General features: G+C 37.6%; 3 protein-coding genes and 2 long non-coding RNA genes across 10 annotated transcripts in view; 3 read left to right on the top strand and 2 right to left on the bottom strand.

Annotated features, from left to right (window-relative positions):
* The window catches only part of hoxa3a (homeobox A3a), a 32,396-nt gene extending 8,443 nt beyond the window's left edge, over nucleotides 1-23,953 (top strand). For 2 of the 5 annotated variants that reach the window (XM_015603127.3, XM_015603126.3), the window contains exons 2-4: nucleotides 15,698-15,758; nucleotides 20,638-21,193; nucleotides 22,322-23,953. In XM_015603127.3, coding sequence (XP_015458613.3) covers nucleotides 20,755-21,193; nucleotides 22,322-23,133 — 1,251 coding nt within the window. In that variant the 5' untranslated portion in view covers nucleotides 15,698-15,758; nucleotides 20,638-20,754 and the 3' untranslated portion in view covers nucleotides 23,134-23,953. Of the gene's footprint in view, nucleotides 1-13,815; nucleotides 14,032-15,697; nucleotides 15,759-15,981; nucleotides 16,440-16,951; nucleotides 17,717-20,637; nucleotides 21,194-22,321 lie in introns of those variants that run through there. The other 3 variants (XM_015603128.3, XM_015603131.3, XM_007239494.4) reach the window with 3 other exon arrangements.
* wu:fc38h03 (acetylcholinesterase collagenic tail peptide) overlaps nucleotides 1-25,878 on the top strand; it is a 761,412-nt gene that overhangs the window by 418,276 nt on the left and 317,258 nt on the right. The gene's annotated exons all lie outside the window — the stretch shown is intronic.
* On the top strand, nucleotides 4,144-7,768 carry hoxa4a (homeobox A4a). The gene is made up of 2 exons (XM_007239495.4): nucleotides 4,144-6,415; nucleotides 6,865-7,768. Exons 1-2 carry the CDS (start codon nucleotides 6,010-6,012, stop codon nucleotides 7,197-7,199), a joined length of 741 nt encoding a protein of 246 aa, XP_007239557.1. The 5' UTR covers nucleotides 4,144-6,009; the 3' UTR covers nucleotides 7,200-7,768.
* LOC125799408 (uncharacterized) lies at nucleotides 10,986-12,448 on the bottom strand. Its single transcript, XR_007438304.1, has 2 exons — nucleotides 12,323-12,448; nucleotides 10,986-12,202 (listed from the first exon to the last, which is right to left on the bottom strand). It is a non-coding gene; the product is annotated as an uncharacterized LOC125799408 (long non-coding RNA).
* LOC111191173 (uncharacterized) lies at nucleotides 23,860-25,607 on the bottom strand. Its single transcript, XR_002649362.2, has 3 exons — nucleotides 25,340-25,607; nucleotides 24,240-24,429; nucleotides 23,860-23,914 (listed from the first exon to the last, which is right to left on the bottom strand). It is a non-coding gene; the product is annotated as an uncharacterized LOC111191173 (long non-coding RNA).

Raw genomic sequence — 25,878 nt, 5'->3', positions numbered from 1 at the left:
AACCACTAATTTGTGTGTAATTGTTTTCGTATTCGTATCTATTCTGATATTAGTGTTTCACTGAGTGAGTAAACACTTACTGCTCAGGGAACAATCATTTAATTAAATTTTTGACAAGATACTAATACATTTGCAAAGATATATGTATAAGAAGACCGTTTTGCACACCCTGAAGAAGCGTAATAGAGATTAGTGTGAATAATCCGTTTAAGCTAGAGTCGAAACATTCAGTTTGTGGATCTAGTTGAAGTTGTTAACCAATGCAAACGTTACTCAGTCTCTTTTACACCTATTATAGCTGCACGCTAAACCTTTGTAATCCTCAAAATGACAATTGGCCTTGCACAAAGAAAAAATGACCTTCAGTGGACGTGAATGTAAAAAGCGTTGAATTAAAACACTTATTTATGTGTGCATATTATTTGTTATTTAGATATGTATTTAGATACATAAATGAAAAAATAACTAACTGTGTGAGAGAGGGAAGGGAAAGGTGGTAGAAGATGGGAGATGGTGTGGGGGGCCGGGGTCAAAAGTTTACCCCAGAACACGTCGCTGTCATCTGTTCTGGTGGAGCGCGGTGCCAGTGTTATAATGGCACAAAAGATGGAATAGCTGTGAATCCCGTGAGTTCGGGGCTAACCTCGCGATGAACTCTGCAAGCTGAGTGACCCTGGGTTAGCAGTCTCCAGAGACTGCCTCCTCCGCCTGCACTGCTAAGATTAAGTGTCCGTGTTTTATTAGAGGACTTGATTGGTGAATTTCCTTTGAATAAATTGGATTTGATGAGCAAAAGACTCGAGCAACATTTGCATTTTACGATTGATACTCCTCCTTTGTCCAGGCTTTGTCTCTTGCGAATCTTAAGGGGTTTCTCTTATCGAAAAACTCTTCCACTCTCATGTGTTATGGCAAAGTACAACATTCCTCACTTTCTGTTCGACAAATGGATTAAAAAGACGAGAGATGGCTCCGGTAAGGCCGTAGCAGGCATAGCCTTAGAGACATCAGAACTTTAAGGACGGTTTCAGCGGTATATTTCAGTTTTAACTTGAAGATACGTGCATTATGAATCAATTTAGTTTCCATTATCGTTACTAAGTCAGATTAAATTAAATCTACATCTTAAAGAACTTAAATGGTTAAGGAATTTCACTATTACCATATCTAAATATTGCCTTTTTTAATGCGTATTTGTTCATCCATATTCAAGTTGTATATAAATAGCAAACCGTGCTGTTTATGTACATTTTAAACTTTAAACTTAATAGCAGCTAAAGTATTGTAGACGTGCATTTATTTTTATTTTCTTTTAAAATACAATACCAATGGAGTAATCTAATGATGTGCATTTTATCTCTGAAAAATGTAATTAAATTTCGTCTTCACTTAATTCACCCTTGATCTTTTTGCGCATAATTTAAAGCGTTCAATATTAATATGAACTGTATTTTATAAATTACGTACATTTTGTCACTATCTTAGCATACTCACTCGTAATTTAATTAAACTGATAAGAAGCGCGTGAGTGGTTTAAATGTTTCACTTATGTATACATATCCAACAAAAATGAATGTGCTTTTTGGCTATGGAACCCGAACTGTACTGACATGTTCTTGTTTTGCCTTCACGTTAAAATATGGGTTTTAATTTTTGTTTTATTTTTTATGTACGAACTAAACGGTATTTGTTGTTTTGGATATAAATTAACGTTGTCATTTTCCATTATATAAGAATATACTTTTAATGACTAAGAACTTTTCGTTTTGAAATGGTAAAAAGAGAACAAATGGGTTTGTAAATGGATGTTTTTTTTGTTTTGACTGACCAGCGTTTTAAACACCTGTCATTTTTTATGTTTTAAATGTGACCTAAGAAGTCGTTTTAGCTGTAAAATTTAAGAAATTATTCTGATTTTTACTAACCCTGTGCCTTTACAATGTCGTCAATCGGCCATCCAAGTATAGATTTTGTTAAAGAACTCATACCAACATTTAGAGCTCTAATTTATCTGATATTTTCGTTGCTAATTGAAAAATAATAAGTAAAAATACGTATATTTACCTCAACTCTAGTTCTGCAGTTATTAAATGCTCTTAAACGTACACAGCAAAACTGCCAGAGTTTAATCGACTCTATTATTGTTAAATTAACACTAAGATTGCAATTTTAAAACTTACGGTGTTAATTGAACACCAACAAAGATTTAAAATGAGCAAATGTAGTGTGGATGTAGTTGTTGAATGTTGCGCATCATTTATACTTAGGTTTCAGTATTGGGTTTTATATTGGGCAATATCTAAGATTATAGGAATCTCGGGATTTTATTCACAATATACATGTTATTTTAATGGCAGTGAAGAACTTCTGTAATTTACTCTGAATAAGAGCGCAACTTAAATGCTATACCTCTATTAGGAAATTGAAAACGAGAACTAGTTCCGTGTTCGTTCTGTGTTGAAATCCGTCTGAAAGTGTATTTAGTCTGCCATGTATTTTAAGATTATTATAAATAAGGATGTGAAAAACAAATCTTGCACGTTCTACAGAATCGGTGTTAAATTCAAATCCATACTTTTGACGCTTTTTAGTGCTATTCGACAATTGAAGTTGCAGTTGTTGCTTTATTGCACGTTTCGTTGGAAGGTGCAGTTGTTGCTTTATTGGAAAGAATATTTTAATTTGGAGTAAATCCCTCGAGCTCCATGATTCTTAGTCGCTTTTAATCTTGGGCATTATAGCACAATAACCGATACAAAGTGTTGGGTATTTTCCTACTTCATATTGGTCCTTATCTGCAAAATTAATAAATGTTATGGAGTAATTAAAAGAGAAGACAATCTATTCATGCTGCAAAGATGGTAAACATTCGTTCATCGGCAAAACATTTATCATATTGATGAGCTAGAAAGTTAAAATTAGCACTTTATTGCATTCTTGTTGAATCTAGCGATTTTACAGATAGAGACTGTAGCAATTTCCTGATGCCTGTGTAGAGGATATTGTCGTAACGGTCAGGATAGCTTACAGGTAGATTGATTATTGTCAATACAGTGTTTCTCCAGAGGGCAGTAAATCACATTAAAATACGTTATAGGTTATAGTTTTGTGCTGTTTGTTTACTTACTTAATAAACATTACTTAAAAACGGTGTGTGTTTAAAATAAATGGCACATTTAATGCTGTATTGTTCACCATGTGTTTAATTTAGAATTTAGTAAATACATAAAATTGTGTTTATTTAGAAAGGTTTATATTTTGTCAATTTATTTTCAATAGATTGAAAGTGTCATTTGCCCAGGAGTGCCGAAACATTTCAAGAAACATTTGTTCGTGAGGCTTATGATTTATGATTTAAAGACGCCGTTTTAACAACAGCATTAATAATATAACAAAAATAATAAAAAAAATGATCGTGCAAAAAAAAAAAAAAAAAAATATATATATATATATATATATATATATATATATATATATATATATTTATTTTTGTTTTGTTTTGTTCTGTTGTTGTTTTGCACGCATGAACTAACTCTTGTGATATTCACACATAGTCACAGCTGTCTACATAAACTGAATCTCACATACAAATGACGTACATGTAGGCCTGCGCCTTCTCGGCCTACTTTTTGCTGTTGCTTACTTCTCCTTCTTGTTCTTTTGGGGATGCTGTTGAGTGGTGACCTCCAGAAGCACCCCTGATAGTTCCCTTGGGCCCTAACCCAACGGGAGAACCTAAGTCCAAGGCCGGGGTGAAAGCTAGGTCACTGCGTCTAACAAATATGAAAATGTCGTCGTTTCAGAGGGCACGCCTTGTTGTTTAACAAAGACTGTCAATGAGCAAGATTAATCAGAGGGCAAATGGAAACTGAGTCACTCAGGGGTCAGACCAAAGTTATCTCTGTGTGACGATTAATTCAAGAGGCAAAATAGGAGTCTAACACTTCGGGCCCTGCATGACCGCGAGTTCTTTTCTGGGTTCAGTTTTGAGCGCAAGGCAGTTCCTGGCATTGTGGATTTTGAGATACAAGATTTCATTTACACTTTGCGCGCTTACATCAGCTGCAGGTTCTGGAGAAACATGGAGCAGTGTAGGAGGTCCGAGTGGTACCTGTCGCAAGCAGGAGGTAGGCATATATTCTCATTTATCTAGAGTGGGTCCGTGGCTCATCAGGTCAGGAATAGCTAAAAAAAAAAAGGCTTTCCGTTCCGAATGCGGTCTGTTATTTTAACACAACTATATAGATTTTTCGAATATTTTCGAATTATAAAGTACTTTTGTCTGTAAAGTCACAGCCTTTCCGTTTGCATTTGTGTTTGTAAAAATTACTTCAAAATATAGTTCAGTATGTTTCTCCATTTCACTTAATTTAAAATAAAATAAGAAATTGTGGCCTTCTATCGTAGGGTAAACACGATTTGGCGCTACACTCTTAAATGTGTTAGTAATGGTTATTTGAGTGAGGCCATACAGTAGAACAACCCTATTTTTTTTTTTTTTTTTGATAATGACTGCTATGCAGAACCATTAAATTGGTAAAGAACTTTTATATCAATTAAAATGTTTTACAGTCATACATCCACATTTTTACACATATACTATAGTTTTGAACAAAACTATACTCTAGGGCCTTTAATTTTAAAGCGTTGTGCTGCGTATCTGTTCATAGAGTCTTTTTGGAACCTAGTGTTGTCCTTATGAGACATCCTTTTATAGATTTTAAAAGCATAAAAAGATAAAGTCCACGGCACATAGGATCTTAAACATAAGAGCAGGTAAAAAAATAAATAAATCAGTACTCATAACTTATTGGCATGAACATTAGTAACGATATCATAGTGAAATACTAATCAATGAAATAAGCACTACCATGAAACAAAAAAACAAGCTGTTATAAAGAAAAAAGAAAAAAGGAAAATAAAATATATCACGTTTTCTGATTCAGGATTTTAAAATGTTTTCTGACAAAATATTTTACTCAATAGTTAGAGAAGGTTAGTCTACAGTTTCAGTTTTTTTTATTTATTACTCCGTTATGGCTTACAAAACGTGACATTGCATATGTGTAAAATACATTTTTGAAACCGAGAAAATTAGATTTAGGCAATATTTGGTGTTTACACGCTTTTGCAAAGGTCTTATTAGAACAATGCTTTTCTCTGAAGCACAAAGCCAATAGGAACGATTGTCGGGCTGTGAATATAACCAAAGCTCTGTAAGCTATTGTTTTTGAACGCATTATCACATCTTTTGTATCGGTTTTTCAAACAAAATGTAATACAAATGAAACTGTTATCTTATTATTCAATATGTTTAGATGTGGTATGTAAAATTACTTAAAATAAGGACGTGAGCATTTGTGAATGTGGCATTCTTTATTTTAAACTTATAATAAAATAATTAAAAGTACTAGGCTTACGTGAAGTGAAATAACCAGTGATGCGATAAAACAGTGTTCAGCACGTATATGTCTGTGTATTTGAGTTTTTGAGAGTCTGTTAGAAATAGAATGTGATGGAATTTTAGAAGGTGATGTGTGGATTAACTTGAACGTTGATTGCTAACCAGTGTTCTGGCTGCTTTATTGTTTCTATGCATAATGTTTGATACAGAACCCATTTTTTTGAACTGGGGTTCTTCAGAAGCCCCTTTCCCCTGTGTAAGCAGACTCAGATATGATCTACAATATCTCTTTATTGGTTTAAATGGCTTTTGGGGTTTTCTTTTAAAAGCAAAGGACAATGTGGTAATTGTTTCCAATATATATATTCTGATTTAAGAAGAAAAGCAGATGCATGGTCAGCCGGTCGAATTTTCCTTGTGCCCATGTCTGGCCTGCCATTGGTGCTTGTTTACACGGCGCTCACAAGAGACTCTCATTGGTCCGTTTCCTCACGTGACAAACCAACTTTGTACATTTGACAGGGGGAGTAGGTGGGTTTTGGAGAGATCAGGAAAACGACAGCGCGATAAAAATTAGAATTGTTGCACTTCACAAATTAATCACCATGAGTTCCTACTTGATCAATTCGAATTACATCGAACCCTCTTTCCCACCCTGCGAGGAATACCAGCAGAACGGCTACATCCCCGTCTCTTCTGACTACTACGAGCGACCGAAAGACTCGGGTTTCCCCCATCACGAGGAGGCAACGTATCCGCGGTCCAACTACCAGGAGCCGGGCTATGATTACGGCAACGTCTCAACCAACGGTCTCGTCGATTTTAACGACCGGCACCACATCCAACCCCCGTCGGTTCCCCCAAACCACGGGCCCCACCTCAGCACGGAGAGCTGCGCTGGAACGACGGCAAGCAAGGATTGCAGCCTCGCCACTGAGGCTCTGCCTACCCCTCCGAAGGGGAAGGAGCCAGTGGTCTACCCCTGGATGAAGAAGGTCCACGTTAATACGGGTAAGTATTGGTCACAGTCGATAAAACAGCAGTAAGCCATTAGAAAGCGTCCATCGGAACGCTTAAAGTGGACATGTTCAGTAGCATTCGGTCCCTCGTTTGGGCGATTTACAACCCCAGAGACGTTGTCGCGGTAATTAGGAACCCTCGTAAATTTTATTGTCTGTTTTGTTTCTGTAGAGCCATCTGCTTCTGTTTCGGACCCATAGACGTCCCGTTGCTTATCCAATGCTTTCGTTAATAATTATCCTAGCTTTCGGCTTGTTGGCTAAATACAATAGAATCGAATCAGACACTAAGCGAAATCTGAAATCTGAAGCAGCCTTACGCTTACGCGAATAACACACCGTCTGTTGTTGTTGTTGCTATACTCCTCTTCCATGGAGGTCACGGTCATATGGGACCATGAAGAATATTGATAACACCTGCCTGCTTTCTTGTTTGTTTAGTGACCGCTAACTACTCCGGAGGAGTGCCCAAGAGGTCTCGCACCGCCTACACCCGCCAGCAAGCTCTTGAGCTTGAGAAGGAGTTTCACTTTAACCGGTACCTGACCCGGCGTCGGCGAGTGGAGATAGCACACACCATGTGCCTGTCGGAGCGACAGGTGAAGATATGGTTTCAGAACCGTCGCATGAAATGGAAGAAGGACCACAAGTTGCCCAACACAAAGGTCCGCTCAGCGAGCTCCTCGACCCCCAGCCACCAAGTCAAAACGGACGCGAGCCTCCAGCAGCAGCAGCAGCAGACGCTGCTTCCCACGCCATGCTCCTCGAGCCTATAGTGATGGAAGAACGTCAAATGAAGCAGAACTGAGCAAGGCAGAAGAAAACAACAGTATTTGGATCGGAGCTTCACAGGGTTACTCTCTATTCAGATTTGAATGGGGTCTATCCTTTTATTTCATTCTCGTCTCGCCTACCCTTACACATCATCCACCTCTCCAACCTCAGTTGGAAAACCTTCTTTTTCACAGAACACAGATACACTTGAAGTATACGAAGTATGGGTGCTTGCTATTGATATAAAACCATGCTAAGCCCTCGCGGGCTGTTGTGGGGAGTAAGCATGGAGCATTTCGGTCGGAGTCCTGTTCATGGAGATGGGTCGAGTGAGACATGATGTACAAATCTCATGAAGGCACAAATGTAGGAACAATCGCGTCCTAAAGGGGAAACCCTGATATTTTTTTGTTTGTCTTAGTCCCAAGTATTTGAATGTGTGGTGTGTGACGTCATCCAAGCTGTGAATAATCGTGTATTTAGTTATCTGTATATTGGTGGATAATGTCATGCTGTTTTAGTATATGCAAGTTAATTGTATTCGTGGAAATAATAAATGAGTTTATTGTGAGACATTCTTTTCAGTTAATTCTTGAATATGTTTTAGGAATTTAGGCATGCTATAAACTTCATTTGGGACTGACTTTCTAGACTACGTCTCACACACGTTTCAGCCCAGGTAGTGTCTAAGAAACTAAGTAACACAGGTGTCCTGTATCAAGGTATGATTACTGTTTACAAAATCTAAAATTCAGTTTCAGAGATTTGTTAACATCACATTACTGAGAGCGAAGTCACATCTCACACTTCTAGACGAACGGCTGCCACGGCCCACACGAATGCACAGTTATCTTTTTATTATTTTATTTTACTTACTTAAAACATTAACAGTATTTGAACTTAGTAGGCTATCACGGCACTTTGATTAAAGTTGTGAAATCTGCCAGCTTCACTTAGGTCTGGATCAAATTCTTTGATTATTATTTGATGGGCAGTTATATTTAGCTTATATAAAGGTGCCAACCTAACTGATTGCAGGCTATTATCACTGCGCAAGACTATCTGAATCACTGCGTAGGCTACTGTCACTTCGCCAATGTAAAGAAAATAGAAATTCATATTAATCTGAATTGTATGTACAAGGTAATCTGCATGCATATTGAGTTTAGGTGAAACCATACAGCGTTTTTTTTATATATATATATATATAATTTGTGAAAATGTATGGTTACTGTTTCTCTTCAGAACGGCTTTTCATCAGCCTCATACATGTTTTATACCATATGTACCATAGCTTTAAGGCATTACAAATGATTTAGTTTCTACATAGAAATATATGTACAGATTTTACTGTGCGAGCATTTTTGAAAATGTTTAAAGAAGCAAAGACAACCATGAATCTGAAAGTGCAGATTAGATTGTAATCCATAGGCTTTCTCTTTTTTGATGGCAGACAGGCGTGCATTTGTCCTCCTCGTGCACCCCTAATGTCCAATATTGTTTTATTTCAATTTGGTAAGTTTTAGTGTTATATTTGCATCATTATTTTATAATATTGTTATATTGAAATATAACATTTTAGTATACGCATACAGTGTTACATTTTGGCTTAAGCACGATGTTGTTATTCATACTTAAGTTTTTTTATGCTATTTTAAAATTGACATTATGTAAACACGTCCGATCATTTTCTTACTTCGTTTCGCATGTCTGAGTTTATTGTAATATTATCATCGGGTATTTGCTATAATGAGAGATGTGCTTACTTTGTTTAATCCAGTTTAAATGCTAAAGCTTTAGGACGGTTTTATTATCAGTGTAAATTTTGTTTTCTGCCAGAAAGGTACAATTAAATAAATAGAACAAAAATACACGTTGAAAATCTGCCCAAAGGTCAGCGGCTTTGGGTGGAACAAGCAGCAAATATTTTCGCACCTCTTTTGTAGAGCGGCTCGTTAATCTCTGCGTCTGAATGGTGCTGAATGACATATTCCTAGTTTAAGGGATCGCATTACGCGACACTAAATCTTATATATGGCAATTAGCCTTAACATTTAGTGTATTTTATTAGATTAGTAACAATCACAATTATTTTAATTAATAAAACATAACAAATATATTATTTATTTAAATTGATTTAATAATTTTCTTTAACAGGGATTTACGTGTGTTTTTGTCCTGACTATGACTCTGAACTGTTATAGAAATGTTTATTAAAAAAACAGACCCCTAAAGGTCTTTTCCTTCAAAGTTGATAAAAAATACTGTAGTATCAGGCAGTACCTGCTGCGCTCCAGTCGCTTTGAGTTCACCCAAAGGACACGAGGGAACTGTCCAATCATCAAACTCCAGCACTATGTACGACCCCTAACCTCTGACCTCACCATCTCCAAGGCCCTCTCAAACACGGTGCAATTTCTCCCTGGACGCATGGGGCAGTAGTGGAACTTGAATAGCATGCATGCGCTAAAGAGAGAGGTTTGTGTAAAATCGCGTTAAAAAGTTGAGTTTTTGGAGATAAGATATTCCAATTTCAAATATATATATATTCCTATGTAAAGAAACAGAATGACATTCTAATCCCTTTGTTCTGAAATGACTGGATTCTAATTTCATAGCAATAGTGTAGTGGCTTTTTTGCTAAAAATACAAAAACAACTATTGCTATTATTCCAAACCCGTCTCAAATTACAATCCAGTAGTTTAAAACTCACATTCAAGCTAATTTTATTATCTGGATTACAAAAGCTACAGTTGTCCATTTCTTTCTAAAATATTTCCTTTATAAACTATTAATGATGTATATAAATTATCATACTTTTGTAAAACCATAGGCTGATTTCATTGGCATCAAACTGTAGGCCTGACAGTGCTGGTATAAATTCCACAAGGTTAATTTGTAATGAAACTATGCACCTCTTTAACTAGTGCATCGATTAGTGCAGAGTAACAAATCTATGCATGCATATTAGTGGCGCTGATAGTTTTGGTGTCGTTGGCAAATATTGCCAATGTGCATAGTTGATTCTGGAATGGATGAAATTATGCACTATGGCACTGTGTAAAAAGACAAATCGTCAGGAAAAGGCCCTGACGTACAGTACAAGTAGACTGATCTGATACCATTGCACCATGTCGCTGCGAAGCTAATGCTAATGGTAGAGTAACACTGCATAGAAACAGTAGGGAATGACCAATTGGATATGATATTTTCTTATTCAGTCCCTGTCAGACAGGAAATTTGAACTTCCTTGTCGCTGAATGAAGCAGCTTCCTAATCTAGCTTGCTTAAATTTTAATTGACTATCTCACGTGACCTTATTAAATAATACATACCTCGGGGTTAGAAATGGGTACCGCGGATTCGAGAATGTCTCATTTTATCGTCGACCGTCGATTCTGCGACCACGGAGTCCTCGGACTCGATGACTTCAATTTTTTTCCACAGATCTCCCACTAGTACTACTAGTTCTACTCTCACTAGCGTAAGTAACCAGCTTTTCTAAATATTTTCTATTTTTTTTTATCATTCTTATTTACATCTCTGTCCGTTTAATGTTTAAGGTAAGCGTTACTGGGATTTATTGATTTATGAAAACAATTAGGTTATAGTTCAAGTTTCTCAGGGTATATGTAGTCTTAAAATTAAAATGAACAACAGTGTTGTACTACTACAGGTAATTGTCGTTAACTTTAAACTTTGCATGTGAATAAACATACGCATCAAAAAATAGTAGTCTGAACACACCAGTCTTGAAAAGATTGCCGTAAATACATTAATACGCGCATTTTCAGTCAAAAGATTTTATTTTTTGCTTCAGTTGCATTGAAGTACACAGTGGAGCGAAGTCACCTGGCAACATAGACCAACACAACACATATATACTCCATAAAGTGCAAGTATGCAAACAGTAGGGCAGACATGATAGATAAAACATTACAACGACATTACAAAAAAATAGATTTTAGAAATAACTTGTGGATTTAACCAATTTCTTATCAATGGTAAAATATATCTTCAAAAGATTTGGCAGTTAAAACACAAATACTACATGTATTCACGTAACATTATCAAACGTGTTAGAAGTATTTTTTGTTGTGTTGTTTGACTAATTAGTTCTGTTAAGGCTGCAGACATATATAATGGCTCTTTCTTTTGGCGTATGAATGACTTCAGTGTTCGCAAAGAGTGAGGTAATTCTTAAGACTCGGCAAATTAAAAAGTTCACCCATTTGAGGGGTTATACATTAACTAGCAGACAACAGCAGCGCTTCAGTGTGAAAGAAAATGTATTTAAGTAGTCCTAAAAATAGTTATACTACAATACAGCTAATACAATAGTATTTAAAACAGTCACATTGAATAATACTACTACTACTACTACTACTACTACTACTACTACTACTACTAATAATAATAATAATAATAATAATAATAATACTTTAATTATCTTTGCTCATTTGTATGAAAGTGTGTCTTCAGAGCTGCTTAGCTTACAATTTACAATCTGAACAGTTCCACGCTTAGAAAGAGCCACGGCGTTAGGCATTTCCAAGGCCGATGAGTGTCGTTTTGTTATTATTAGCCTTGATGTTGGCTGCTGTAAACCCAGAAAGAAGAGTTGTCTTCGGATGAGTGTGGTGGTAACCTTAGCCTTGCTGTAAGAGCTCCAAATGTCAACATAGAGCGGAGATATGTTCCTCTCCTTGGCGAAGCTCCATGGAGTTTCAGGATTAGAAATCCAACCCGAAGAACGGTCTGATAATGTGGAACAATCTGTTGATGATCCAAAAGCAGTGGAAAAGATAATACTTTATTTCAAACCGAGGCGTATAGTTCAGACGTAAAGTTGACCGTTTAGCTGTCATCGTGATAGTTCAGGTAAGATGATGTTCACTCCAAAAACGATTTGATGAAAAGTTAGAGATTAGAGATTTGGAAGATTTCTTCCGGCGCCTCGTACCCTGTTCCCTAGTTCCTGCGGGCAGCCACATGAGCACGAGCCTAAAAAAAGTAACAAAAAATAAAATTATATTCCATCCAGTAGTCAAACAAAATAATTAAAACCCATCCATACTCAATCATTATCCCAGTCTATGGAGAACAGTTAAAGAGAGTCCATACCAGGTGAGCAGCATTAATTCTTCCTTTTTTTTCCAAAATTCCGGGGTTTCTCTTTTTAACTTGAGAAGATAAACACGGCCTCCAGAATGTTAAAATCGACTGGGTTTTTGGTTTGTATTTCCTTGGGTTAAAGATGTCATGGGACAAAGTGAGGGCAGAGAATGGGAGAGGCTTCATGCACGACTGACTTGATTAATTGTCCTCAAGTCTACCACATCCGCTAGACCAGCCTGTGGTTTCAACACTGTTGCTGGAAAACAAAAGCCAAAAAAGTGCCAGATTGGCTCACAAGGGACTGGATTCTTGGTGAATCTGTTATTTAAAACCTCAACTTTTTACAAGACTGAACCCTTTACCTATATTATATTATATTATATTATATTATATTAACAGCTTCATCCATAAGTGACTCCTATACTTAAAAAATAAATAAATAACGGTGCTTCAAGTGGTTATTTGAGGGATGGCATATTTTTTCTACTTTTGGTTTCACAAAGAATCATGTTGAAGTGGAGAAGCGAGAGTGAAAAGACTATTTTTATATGCCTAGGCAGAATTTACCTTTTTTAAAGGTTTTATATCAGATACAAAATATTAAAGTTAAATATTCATGTGAAACTTCTCAAAAACTCCAAACTTTGAACGCCACAGTTCAAATGTTGACCAGGATTAGATGTTGATCAGAACTCGACTTTTATGCCATCACCATGCGTTCCGAAACTACAGGGTTTGAAGCTCTCTCCACGTGCTATTTGCTAAATGACAAACTGATACACCATGGCGACCGGGAGAGGGCCACCTTGTGCGCACGAGTGCTTTATTGTTTGCTTTTTGATGCACAATTTTGATGTTATAGTGTTGTTCTTGTGTTTTGCCACCATACAAAAGGAAAGTGACTTATGTTCTTATGGACAGATGGGAAGGGGTGGAGTCAGAAAAGCAAAAAAGAAAAAGAAATGGAAGCCCCTCGCTCTGGATAATGGGAAGAAACGCCGATGTTGAGTGATTAGCACGCCAACCATAAAACAAGGATTTCCTAGCCTAGAATAGCTGCAACCATCCACTCTTTTTACTCATTCATGCAGCCATTCCGTAGACACTCTTCACCTTTAAACAGCCCAACAAAAAATCCCACCCCCATCACCATTACCACAAGCTCATTGACATCCGTCACCTGATAAAATATAATCTAAAGTGAGGTGCTAAAAGATTTCGGAGACCTTCGTCTACCCAGAACAAGACCTCACCAGACACCAGACATAAACCTGAAGTAACGGGACCACGAGCACTCTCCATAGTAGCCTCGCTTTATCTTCTACTCAGTAATCCTTCTGCCTGGCAGCCGGTACCATTAATGATTCACAGATTCAAATAAAGGGTTTTAAGTCAGATCACGTGAATCACGTGAGCAGGGCGCATAATATGGGTTAGAAATAATAGTAAAGGGCTGTGGGTGGGTGGGGGTGGGGGGTGCGGTGGTGTGTGCAAGGCTTGCTGTTGTATGGAGCTGACTACGCGAGCCCACTTCACGAGAGTGGGGTCGGGCCATTGTGAACTATACTGCAGGAAGACTGAGATAGATGGATGGATAGATAGATAGAGAGAGAGTGTGTGTCACGATTTGTGGATAATATTATATTACTATCATGGAGCAGCGTGGACAAGAGAGGGGACCCGTGCGCGAACAGGAGGATGGATTTTATTTTGAGGTATTTCCGTTGATTGTTCATTACTCTCGTGAGTTATTGCGACTCGAGGAAAAGGTCAGTGGTACTATATAGGCTCGCCCTAGAGCAGAGCACGAGAGTGCACAACATTGTGCACGTTAGTTAGTGTTGCATTACCATGTAATCGATTGTAATTCCTGCATTATAGACGTTTTAATGGTCAGTGTTGCACATGAAGCACACTTATAAAGATATATTTAGTCAGGCTCTATATCATTAATCATATATTCTCCCAAGCTAGCGGTCATAATTCTAAATTACAAAGCACAAACTCGAATTGAAACATTAAAAAGCCTTACCAAAATTAATCAATGTATGTATTTGTTTGTCTTAAATGTCTCTATAAATTTACATTAAATAGCATTAAATAATAAGTAATTTTTTAAAAATAAAGATAAAATACTGCATTCACCGTCAGGTGAGATCTTGGCCTACTTTCTCTGTAAATAAATAAATGAATGAAAACTGTTAATTAAGAGGATTCACTTAAGTTTACAAAATTACAAATCAACAAATCATTTTTGATTCATGAATTTTGGTATTGCATTGTTGTTTTTTTGTAATCAGAATATTTTAGCAATGTTGCCCTATATCCTATTTGTGGTGTATGCTATTTGAATTAAATATATATATATATATATATATATATATATATATATATATATATATATATATATATATATATATATATATATATATATATATATTGTAGATTTCTGCAACATGGTCAGCGATCTTTTTTATTATTTAATAAAATACTATTTTTTATTAATATAATTTTTCAATCCCCATAGGCGAAATTAAAGATTTATATTTAATCATTATTAATCCAGTTTGCTATGGCTTCTTCTTGGCGGTGACTCGAGGATGTTGTTTTGGCTTATAAACCATGGCTAGTTTGTTCAGAAGTGTGTAAACGGGCTATTCCCCGGAAAAATAAATCACAAGACAGCGAATAAAACTCCGTGGAGGCAGCGGCGGGCTGTTTGATGTGGGAGCTCGCAAGGGAAACGAGGATATAATGCAAGACGGAGTATCATCCAGGAGCGCGCAACTGTGCCGAGGTCACGGCGCTCCAGCCTTGATTTATGGGCTGGGGGACTTTGGGCGGCCGCTGCTCACGAGCTAATGACTATTCGATCCAAATTCACCAGCAAGGAAACAAACAAAAATGGGAAAGAAGGAAAGAAAGAAAGCAGGAAGGGAGAAAGTGGAGCATATGAATTTGGAAACGCGTTTTATTGCATTTTTCTTGTTTACAAACGTGTACTCAATGAATGTTTACAGGGCGTTTAATTTGGATTTTGCTTTCTATTTTCACAGGAGAACTAGTATTATTAATTTGCATATTATTATTTATAATTCTCTGTTGTAAAAGACAATTGTAAAGTATTATCTTTAATTTTAGTACGGATTAAAAAACACTAAAATATTAATCTAATTAAACTTTCTTATTTGCTTATTTTTTACGCTTTGTATTAATAGTTATGCACATCAAAACATCACTATAATTTTGGGCTTAATTTACTCAATGTTAATGCCAGTGTATTTTTAAGTCAATATTTGTGTTATGATACAAATGAAAACGTTCCTCTGAGATTTGCAATTCTGTAAGATCTTCACGTTTTATTTTATTTTATTTTCACAGTCTTCTTCCTAAATGAAACTGAGAGGTCTGACGGCCTGCGGGAGACGGTGCCCCTTTTAAGGTGAGTTCAAATGTACGACCACTCATCGATTATCACTGTATATTGGCTTTTTATTACACACTTATATTTCTTAATAAAGGCTGACACGCAACCGCGCGCACACACAGAGTACAGCTATAAATTATTAGCTTTTTCCACTTAGGGTAGTGGGGGTGGGGTGCGGGGCTTCCACGACGAATATCTTTTTATGTTCTTGTGTTGTTTTGCTAATTTGGTGATTGAAAATAGATTGAAATAGACTATGTAATAAACAGGCTATTGTGCAAATATTTGTCTCCTCAGCTGTAGAGCAGTATTACTGGGATTTTTGGGTATTCCTTTTTTCATTGATTCTTAACCTTACATCTTCAAAGAAATCCCTGATTCATCACTTTAATGAAACACAAAGGAGTAAATAATTATCCACTAGCTTTTTGTTCACAAATGCTGAGTATATGTGAAAATGCACGCTCATGGATTTTTAGGATCCCACTCACCAGCCCACGCCGTCCTTCCGCTATTTTGTTGGCTCCTCTCGAAATGTTTGCAACCGTGTATTTTTGATGGGATTGAAAGAGAGTTCTTGGATAGACTTGGATACGACACTGGAGCGGTCAGTGACTTTTCGTTTGCCGTCCTAGATCACGCCTCAAATGCTCTGCAGCTGAAGATGAAAACCGCGAGGATATGATAATCTCTGATGTTAGTACGCTGCTGTTCGTTGGCTCGTTTATTGGTTCTTTTATTTCTTATTATTATTTCAGTGATTGTGTTTATATTTTTTAGATTAGCTTTGAGACGAAAAGCATTTCTCTCAGATACCACCAACCAACATGGCAGAGGGGATTATGATGAAGCTATATGCTAAAGCACTGCTAACAAAACAAATGCGCTAGGCCAGTCCAGAAATTGTAGATGCGTTAAAGCAATTTTAAAATCCTTGCTATAATATTAGAGTTGTATATACTTGGATATAGTATCTGAATCTTTTATTTGTTTTTATCTGTTTTATATTGGTACAATATTTTAAGTATTACATATAGACTCAAAAATGTGGATATATATAGACTAAAAAGATTTGAAGAATGTGGTCTTTATACGTTTGTTCTATGTTGGTACAATAACAGCTATGGTGTGAAGATATATAATGTATTATATATTGTATATTAGTTGTAATTTGTATTATGTGTAATATATGTACTATATGCAAGCTCATGTAGGCTAAATTATTTTATAGTGCATATACATGTATATACTATATGCAAGTAAGAGATTAGAATCGATTAAAATAATTGTGGTTAAATATAAATATAACTATAATCTGTATTTCTTGAATATCTATTGTCTGCTAGTGCTCAGAGAGGGATGTGGAGTTCACTTCATTTGCATAATTTTTCTTGTCTGCGGTGACGCTCTGTTTCGAGGGAGTTCACTGGGGTGTGTGAGTGTGTGTGAGAGAGTGTGTGTGTATGTATGTGTGCGCGCGCGCGCGTTCATGTGTGTGTATGTATGTGTACGTTGAAGAGCTCACTAGAGCGCAGCCCATGGCCGGATTTGATATCGAGCTTAAGAGCACGAGCCCTCCTTATTCAGCATGTGAAATGTTGAAGCGCGAGGCAAAGCGAGCATAGGGCCTTTGTGCTTTGACCGCCGGGGCGTGCGGGGCTGCTGCGGTATAGTCTCGCGATTTTTGTACCGATCTACGGAAAGGTTGACCGGAGAGAAAGAAAGAGAGAGAGAGAATTCAAGAAGAAAGGAATTTTGAGGACCCTTCCAGCTCGAGTCATTCCCCGCTTCCTTCCACCGCTCCCCCCACACCACCTTCTCCACCACCCTCTCGTGACTCCTGCAAGTGCAGCTCGAGCTCTTTCTCCGTCCGCCCGATTGAACTTTTTTTCTGCGGTGCCGCGTTTGATCGATCTGCGCTGCTGAATGAGAGGAGCTCGCGCCGTGCTGCGCGCTGCTCGTCAGAGGGGAAGGTAAGCTTTAAGCGAGCGAAGCGCGAGCGCCTGTTAAATGGCGAAGTTTGTGATTTATGACCGCGCGGCTGAAATCTCGGTTCAGAGAGAGTTCACGCTCACACGTACACACTCACACTCGCTCGCTCACTCACTCACTCACTCGCAGGCGAGCCAGATTCCTCCCGCGCGGCAGCAGGGGTCTCAGTACTTTGTGGCTCGAGCCCTTTTTCCACAACTTAGATTGTGTCAGAAAGCGTTAGGCGCTTGTCGGGTTATGTAGAAATAAAGAAGGGCGTTTAATTTACAGTCATAAGTCGCTTGTTTTGAGACCCTTTAGCAGTTTTTATTGTTTTTGAAAAATTATTGTTGTTGTTATTACACATTTTTAGAGCATATATATTTTTGGCCTATTATTATTATTATTATTATTATTATTATTATTATTATTATTATTATTATTATTGATTGCTGATATTGTTGTTGCTGTTGGTATTGTTATTATTATGAGTACTAGTAGTAGCAACATTATTGCAGTTGTTGTTATTATTGTTTATTGGTACTGCTTTAGTTGTTGCTGTTTTTGTTGATTTTGTAAATTGTCTCGCTGTTGTCTTTTCATTGATATTTATGTTGCTCCTGCTGTGTATGCTGTTATGATACTAACGTACACTTCAGGTTTTGCGTAGAAAGATTGATTAATTAATTTAAAAAACTTTACCTACGGGAACGCTCAGCATTGCATTTTTTTCTAACTGATCTAATTTATATTAATACAGTTCTTATTTCTGATATATATATATATATAGAATGTAGAATGTTTTATTTGCTTAATTAATTAATTGCAATTAATACAATTCACAAACTTATTTTCCAATAAAAAAATGAATAAATATAAAAATAGACTGATCAGAATTGCAGAATTTATTGTATCATGCACAAGTCGCTTGATTTTTTCCCCCCAAAGCATTATCACACGTTGACATAGAAGCATTATAAATCTTACTAGTTCGTAATAAAGATCAATTTGAATTGTATTAAATTGAAAAAAAGTTTTTTTTATATACGAATCAATACTAAACTTTCAATGTTTTACACACTTGGCTATTACAATAAATCTGGCTGTACTATCGAACGCGTGATACCCCAAAGATAAATAACTCCATATCTGTGTGGCTTTACATTAAGTGAATCTTTAAAATGCTGTTCATGCTCAAACATTTTCTTTCAGAAACAAATTGTGGACCCATCACGAATCCTTAGTCGCACCTTTATATTCAGAAGTGCATTTGTTCTTTGTTATCAGCTTGTCGATATCCAGCGTTCACTTCAGCACTGATAATTTGTTCTAACAGTTGGGTTGGATATACGTTATGTTTAGGCTAATCTGTGCCTGTGTTCGTATCAGCTGGATTTATTTCGCTTTTCGCCGCAATTTCTGTTAATGGGTTGGCTGTCGTAGCGCACACACATAAAGCTGCCTGCCATCAGTTACCGGGGCTCTCTCTTTCGGCCCCTGCAGCCCCCTCCCTCCCTAACGTGGTAACCCTCATACATCAACCGGTGCTGTGTACACGCCGACAGCAGCCATTATTATGGGCTAGCGAGAAAAGGTTCACGGCGTGGTCATAGAGACGCGCGCCCGCCCGGTTTTTCAGGTTCCCCATAGGACCTCCATCCATCTTTGTTGTGCGTATACGCTAAAGGTAGAGAATGCGGTCGTTTTGGTGTCATAGACAGCTGTGGAGGGCGGCCTAAGGTTGGGACTAAAAAGGAAGAGGTTCTACATACTGTATCTTACCCAGAACCCACATATAGAGAGCAGATTATAAACATACTAAAACCTCAACAAGTTAATGTGTTTAATAATTGCAGTTTTTGGTTTGGTGTAAATAATGGTGACCATGAGGATGTATGAGAAGTTCTCTATGTTGATGGTTCCTTAAGTTCTTTAAAAAAAGTTTCACTACACTCTTTAAACGTGGCTATAAAGTTCGTTGGAATTATGCCATACACTCTTAACAAAAGGAGGTTCAGGTCATTTAACTTGTAGCAGTTCTTGGAAATATGATTCTGTTAGTTATCTGAATTAAGCAGGCCTACATAAGTACCAATATTCTTAACAAAATAATTTCTCCCTAAAATATATTTAAAAAAATATGTAGTGTGATGGTTTAGGTTTTTCTTTCTCTCCACATAAAAGTGGCGTTTTTTTCCTGCAAAGTAATAGGTTATGACTACTTTTGAATTATGATAAGAACTTTTCCAAAATGTATGTGAAGCATTTAAACCGTTAAAAATGGCTGTTTAAGTTGTAAAAAAAAAACTTTTCAAGAAATAAAGAAACCACATTGAATCTCTGAAAATCTTTCGTTTGATAAGTTCCTTAAGACCATTTTAAAGTTTGTGTGCGACCTGACATTATCTGTGTGTAACTGTGTATAAACCATTTTAATACCTTGTACTTTTGATTTTGCCTAACAAGAATGTTACCCGATGCTATCTAACCAAACACTTAATAATTAATAGAAACCGAAAATACGTTGTGAAAAACTTTGAGAAATTTACTCTTGGTTTTCTTCAAGAATCATTCAGTTGATTTTAAGTGTTGAAAACAAATGTTTAAACAAAGTGTGCATGCATGCGAGTACTTTGTTGAATATTTTTCTTAAACAAAGCTTTCAATTAGTTAGACTTTTTAACTATTTTGACACCGGACAGTGGTTTTCTGGCCATGTCTGTGGCTGTGCATTTGGATGTAGCTCGTGTATTGTCAGTGTGCATGGTTCTTCGTTGGCTGGGTTATGTTGGCTATTGTTGCAGTCCACCATAAGGTAAGTGGCGACCTACTCTCGCGATCTCTCCCCGGTGTCAGGCAGGCTTTGAAAAGTAAGATGGATAGGGCCTATTTCGCTCGCTCACCGTATCTCCTTTCGCTGTAGGTTCACCCGCGGAGCCCATTGGCGGAGAGGAGTCACGTGACCACGTTGTGCCAATGTTCTTCTACGACGGTGTCAGGACCCTGTCAGCTAGTGAAATAAACATTGGGAAACGGCGAGATGCAAAAAGCGACCTACTACGACAGTTCGGCAATTTACAGTGGCTACCCCTATCAAAGTGCAAATGGCTTAGGTTATGATGCCAATCAGCAGCAATATCTCCAGGCCCTTCATGTGGAAAGTGACTACCACCGACCAGCCTGTTCCCTGCAGTCCCCTGCCGGCTCCACGACGCTGCACAAGCCTGGCGAAATCGCTGAGGGCTGCCTGCAAAGCAAAGGACCCCAAGCGACCCCGACACCCGACGGTGATCAGCCCCCAGCCCCCGTTTCTGCAGGGGTGCCATCCCCCAGTGCCCTGACCCAAAACCCAGCCAATGGCCAGGGTGCAAAGAACACCGGGCATGGCTCCCCAACATCAGCCACGCGGAAGCAGATCTTCCCCTGGATGAAGGAGTCGCGTCAGAACACGAAGCAAAAATCCTCAAGCACCAGTTCAGGTGATTGCAATAAAATATTCAAAATACATTCATACACTAATATAACAACATTTCAGACGTAGAGGGGCATAGGTGTCATGTACCACAAATTAGTGACATTTTGACATTTGACACTTTGTCATTAAAATAACATTAATGACATTTTTCTTAATTTGTTTTTTAAAATAAAAAAAAAACGTTTGACATTGTCGAACCTTCTTGATTCAGGTTGTAAGAATATAAGCTGCATTTATATTTAAAATGTTTTTTTTTTGACACATTAATACAAGGTAGCTACACGCGCTTTAACAACAACTATACAGTTTAAAACTACAAAATGTAGCACACTTTTTAACTTAAAACTAAATATCTCCTACGGGTTCACTATACTAGAATATTGTAATTGCTACCAGTGACACTATTTGTCTCTTTTGTTGACAGTTGTTTGTCCAGGGAATGTAACACTCTTCTGTACATTATATTGAGCAAACCCAGACCTGAGCAAAACAGACCTGACACTCGTTTCAGATTTTTAGCACGTGTTTATTATTAGCGATCGTTGATCTTTCAGACCTTGATCGGTCTGTCTTTGCATGTATGTATGTCTGTCTGTCTTTTTACACGTGATCTGATATATTTATTCCAGCTTAAAGTAATACTTCTTTTGATTCTAATATAGAATCAAATTCACCTATTGTGACAGTCATTTTTGTTAAGGTTTTAGATTTAAAAAAAGCAACAGCCAACACGAAGGCCTCATGGCATATGGAATCCATCCTTCCTCTGATCTACTTCCTGTATGCTCTCTCTCTATCTCTTTCTCTCTCTTTCTCTGTTGTTCTTTATGTGTCTCTCACTCTCTATCTGATTTCTCTCTGACTGTACTATTTTCCAACTTTCTTCTACACGATCATTTTAGTCTTAAAACGTTTGAATAAATCAGATTGACAATGATTTTTGTGTTATTCTGTATCACACAGAAAACGCAATTTAAAAGTTTGCCACTGGGGGCGCTGGTTTGTCCATTTCAGAGCTGAGTTCAATGGCTTATCCATTTCATGAAGACCTAAATAATATAATTATGCGGTTATTACATTATATCATTCCGATTCGTACTGATTTGTTTGTACTCTGTGTGTTTTCTGACAGTGGAGAGCTGTTCCGGAGACAAGAGCCCTCCCAACTCCTCGGCCTCCAAGCGCGCCCGCACTGCGTACACCAGCGCGCAGCTGGTGGAGCTGGAAAAGGAGTTTCATTTCAACCGCTACCTTTGCCGCCCGCGACGCGTGGAGATGGCCAATCTCCTCAACCTGACAGAGCGCCAGATAAAGATCTGGTTCCAGAACCGCAGAATGAAGTACAAGAAGGATCAGAAGGGGCTGGGGATGATGCCTTCACCTGGGGGACAGTCCCCGCACAGTCCGGTCCTGCCGTCGTCTGGAGGGGTGGGCGGAGGCGGGGGAGGATACTTGAGCTCGATGCATTCTATGGTAAACAGCGTGCCCTACGATGTCCCGTCCCCCACTCCCTATAGCAAACCTCAGTCCAACGCCTACAGCCTTCCTACGTCATATCCTCCACCAGCTCTGAACGCTTCCTTGAGTAACTGCCCGCCTTCGCACAAACGGTATTCAGGGACCGGCTCGGCCACGCCCGAATACGACACTCACCACCTCCAAGGCAACAACAGCTACGGGACGCATGTGCAGGGCAGCCCCGTTTACGTTGGGGGCAATGCGGGCTATAATATGGAAACAATGGCCAACGCAGGGGCTTCGGTGTTCGGCCTCAGCCATCTCACGCAGCCTCCCCACGGCAGCGTGGACTACAACGGTGCGATCAGCATGGGAAACAGTCACCACCAAGGCCCGTGCGAGCCAACTCAATGCACATACACAGACCTTACATCACACTACTCTCAGGGAAGAATCCAAGAAGCGCCTAAACTGACTCACCTGTAATCGTTAGGGATCGTTGGTCCCTTTTACTTTCTCTGTCCACTGACCGGCAACCCCCCCCCTTTCAGAATACACCATCCACTGCTTCTCTGCCACGGTCAATCTGATCATTTCGTTTCCTATAGTTTTTTTCAAGTGAAGTAGCTTAGTACCTTTTCTTGTTGCTTGAATAATTTTCTATAATTTTTTAAAAAGATAGTGTTAATTCCACAGCCTTAGCAGACTGTGTTGGAAACCATGCATACCATGCACATATAGCTATACACGACGGCATCGTTATTTTGTCTTATAATAATATATGTCTATATATTTTAAAACGGAAATTCAAACAGGGTATAGTGCACACACATTGCTTCTATTCTAAATGTGAATTTGAAGTTGTGTTACTTTATTTGTTCCAATCCAAGATCCATTTCTTATTTTCTTGTCTTTGTGGTTTTTGTTTGCAATTTGTTGCACTCGAGGAAGGATATTCACGAGTTAAACTTACAGTTGCTCGAACTCGTGCCATGCAGGACTTTCAATCTTATTTATTTTATTTCATGGACTATGATTTATTTTAGTATTATGGATTTAAGCCCTGAGACTTTGGGGAGAAGGCAAAACAATGCAGTCAGTCATTGCTTGTATTACTGGTTATACGTATGCTGAAACACAAGAGACCGGTGGTAACAGGCTCCTTGTTGGTAAACACAATCATGCAATAAGTGTCGAGACAACAAACAGATATCTGGAGTTTTTTATTTTTATTTGTTTTTTCAATGTCATACATTCCATGCTGCTCCTGTTGAAGAATTTTAAGAAATAAATAAGATAAAACGAAGGATTTTCCAATGAACTTGTCTTTCTAGCATAATGTTTTGTAATATTACTATCACTACTACTACCACTACCCCACCACTATAATAATAAAATACTATACTACTACTACTATAATAATAATAATAATAATAATAATAATAATAATAACAATAATAATAATAATAATAATAATAATAATAATAATAATAATAATAATAATAATAATAATATAGACACAAAACTGACTATTAACAATTGCTGATTATAATAAAATAAAAATATGTAGCTAAATCCATTTTGATACCTACCTTTAAAAAGAGACTTCTTAAAAACATTTTTAACAACACTTTTGCTAGGGTAGCTCCTGGGGTTTTTGCGTTGTCTCGTGCTTCTTGCTGTGGGTGTGCAGCTCAAGCTGTAGAGGCCCCACTCTTCAGAGCAATCCCATCCATTATACTCTGACAGCTTCCTAAACCCTCAAGCAGAACAGTAAAAGGCCTGTGAAAGGAAAAAAAATGTTTAACATGAACAAAATAAATTCTTAACAATAATTCGCTATTGCAAATTAAAATTCTAAAATGCTTAAATTAAATATTTCATTAGAACAGGTCAGCGTTTTTTAAAATCGCTTTAAAAAATAAAATACTGTTAGATTTGTGTTAAGGTGTAGAAATTGGCCTTTATCTCAGCGCAATTTGTTTTTGGTCTAGTGTTTAAATATTAGCAATAAAAATTACGCATTATTCGGGTTGCATTTCACAACTTCCACTAAATTAATAAGCTCGTGTGGAATATAAGATTTTGTTAAATGATTGTGCGGTCAGGCTAACAATTAACTACACAAAAAAGTAAGTGTTTGCTGTGTAATTATGTCTTAAAGTACATAGTTACAGTTAACGTGTGTTTAATTTACGATAGCCCACATTAGGTTTCCACCGCCCTCTTCTAAGCGCTGCCGCTATTTATAACCGTGAATCATAAACACAAAGCTCCTGTTTCGAACACTTTTGCAATTTGCAGTGATGGAAAAGGCTCTTTATCAAAACAGCGGTCGTCTGCCCTCGACTCAGCTAATGGCATATGGTTAGCAGGACGAGCCAGGGTGTGTATGCATGAGGCACACAAAGAAAGAACAGGGGGTGTATGTTGTAGCATGCATCAAAAATAAATTTGAATCGAAAAAAATGCAACTAAAATAAGACTAAAACCATTGACTATGTGGTGGGATTTTCTGCTGAGAAAGAAATATCTGGGTCCTGTTTTCAATACACGCTCGACTAAAAGCCTCCCACTCACTAACCTTTTCCACAAAAGCCGTTTTCTTCCGTTCGACCTTTAAAAAAAAGCATTCACTAAAATGCGAAAATTCGAAAAGAAAACACCATATAGTTCCATATAAGCGACTTACCTGATTTTGCTTGATCCTAAAGCACGTAAAAAATAAGTAATAAACCGAACGCAAGCGTTTTGTAAAGGTAGTTTCTTTCTGTCTCTCTCTTTTTCTCTCTCCTGGCTAGGTTTGATCTCAGGCACAGTTAGAAGGTTTAAATGTGTTGTGGGGGTACGAGGCTGTCAGACCTTTTGGCGAGTAAGATTGATCGCGCCCAGGCTACCATGACTCTTTGTTTAGTATATAAGCACTAAAACTGCAAAACCCGCGCGCTCTTTCTTCTACGCTTTAAATGTTTAATATGATCTGGGGAATATTTAAAAAATAAAATAATCAAATTAAGTACTAGTTATATGTCTAATTGAAAACAGATGCATTTCTATAAAATATGCAACTTATTTGGGACTCGTAAACATATGCACGATTGCATTAATCCTATTTAAAAATTGTCCTCTTATATTCACAAACCATTCATGTGGACTGGACGATTCGACGACTGTGATTCGTAATCCTTTCCAGTTTCTTTATTCTGTTAATGAAATAAAAAAAAGAATCGA

This window comes from Astyanax mexicanus, chromosome 3 (genome assembly GCF_023375975.1).
Source record: "Astyanax mexicanus isolate ESR-SI-001 chromosome 3, AstMex3_surface, whole genome shotgun sequence".
NCBI lineage: Eukaryota > Metazoa > Chordata > Actinopteri > Characiformes > Acestrorhamphidae > Astyanax > Astyanax mexicanus.
Note: the sequence above shows the minus strand (reverse complement) of the source record. Positions and strands in the feature narration are given on the sequence as shown.

Coding starts and splice junctions, on each gene's coding strand:
- hoxa4a (XM_007239495.4), top strand. CDS start 6,010: ATGAGTTCCTACTTGATCAATTCGAATTACATCGAACCCTCTTTCCCA. Junction 6,416..6,864: donor GAAGGTCCACGTTAATACGG/GTAAGTATTGGT, acceptor TTGTTTGTTTAG/TGACCGCTAACTACTCCGGA.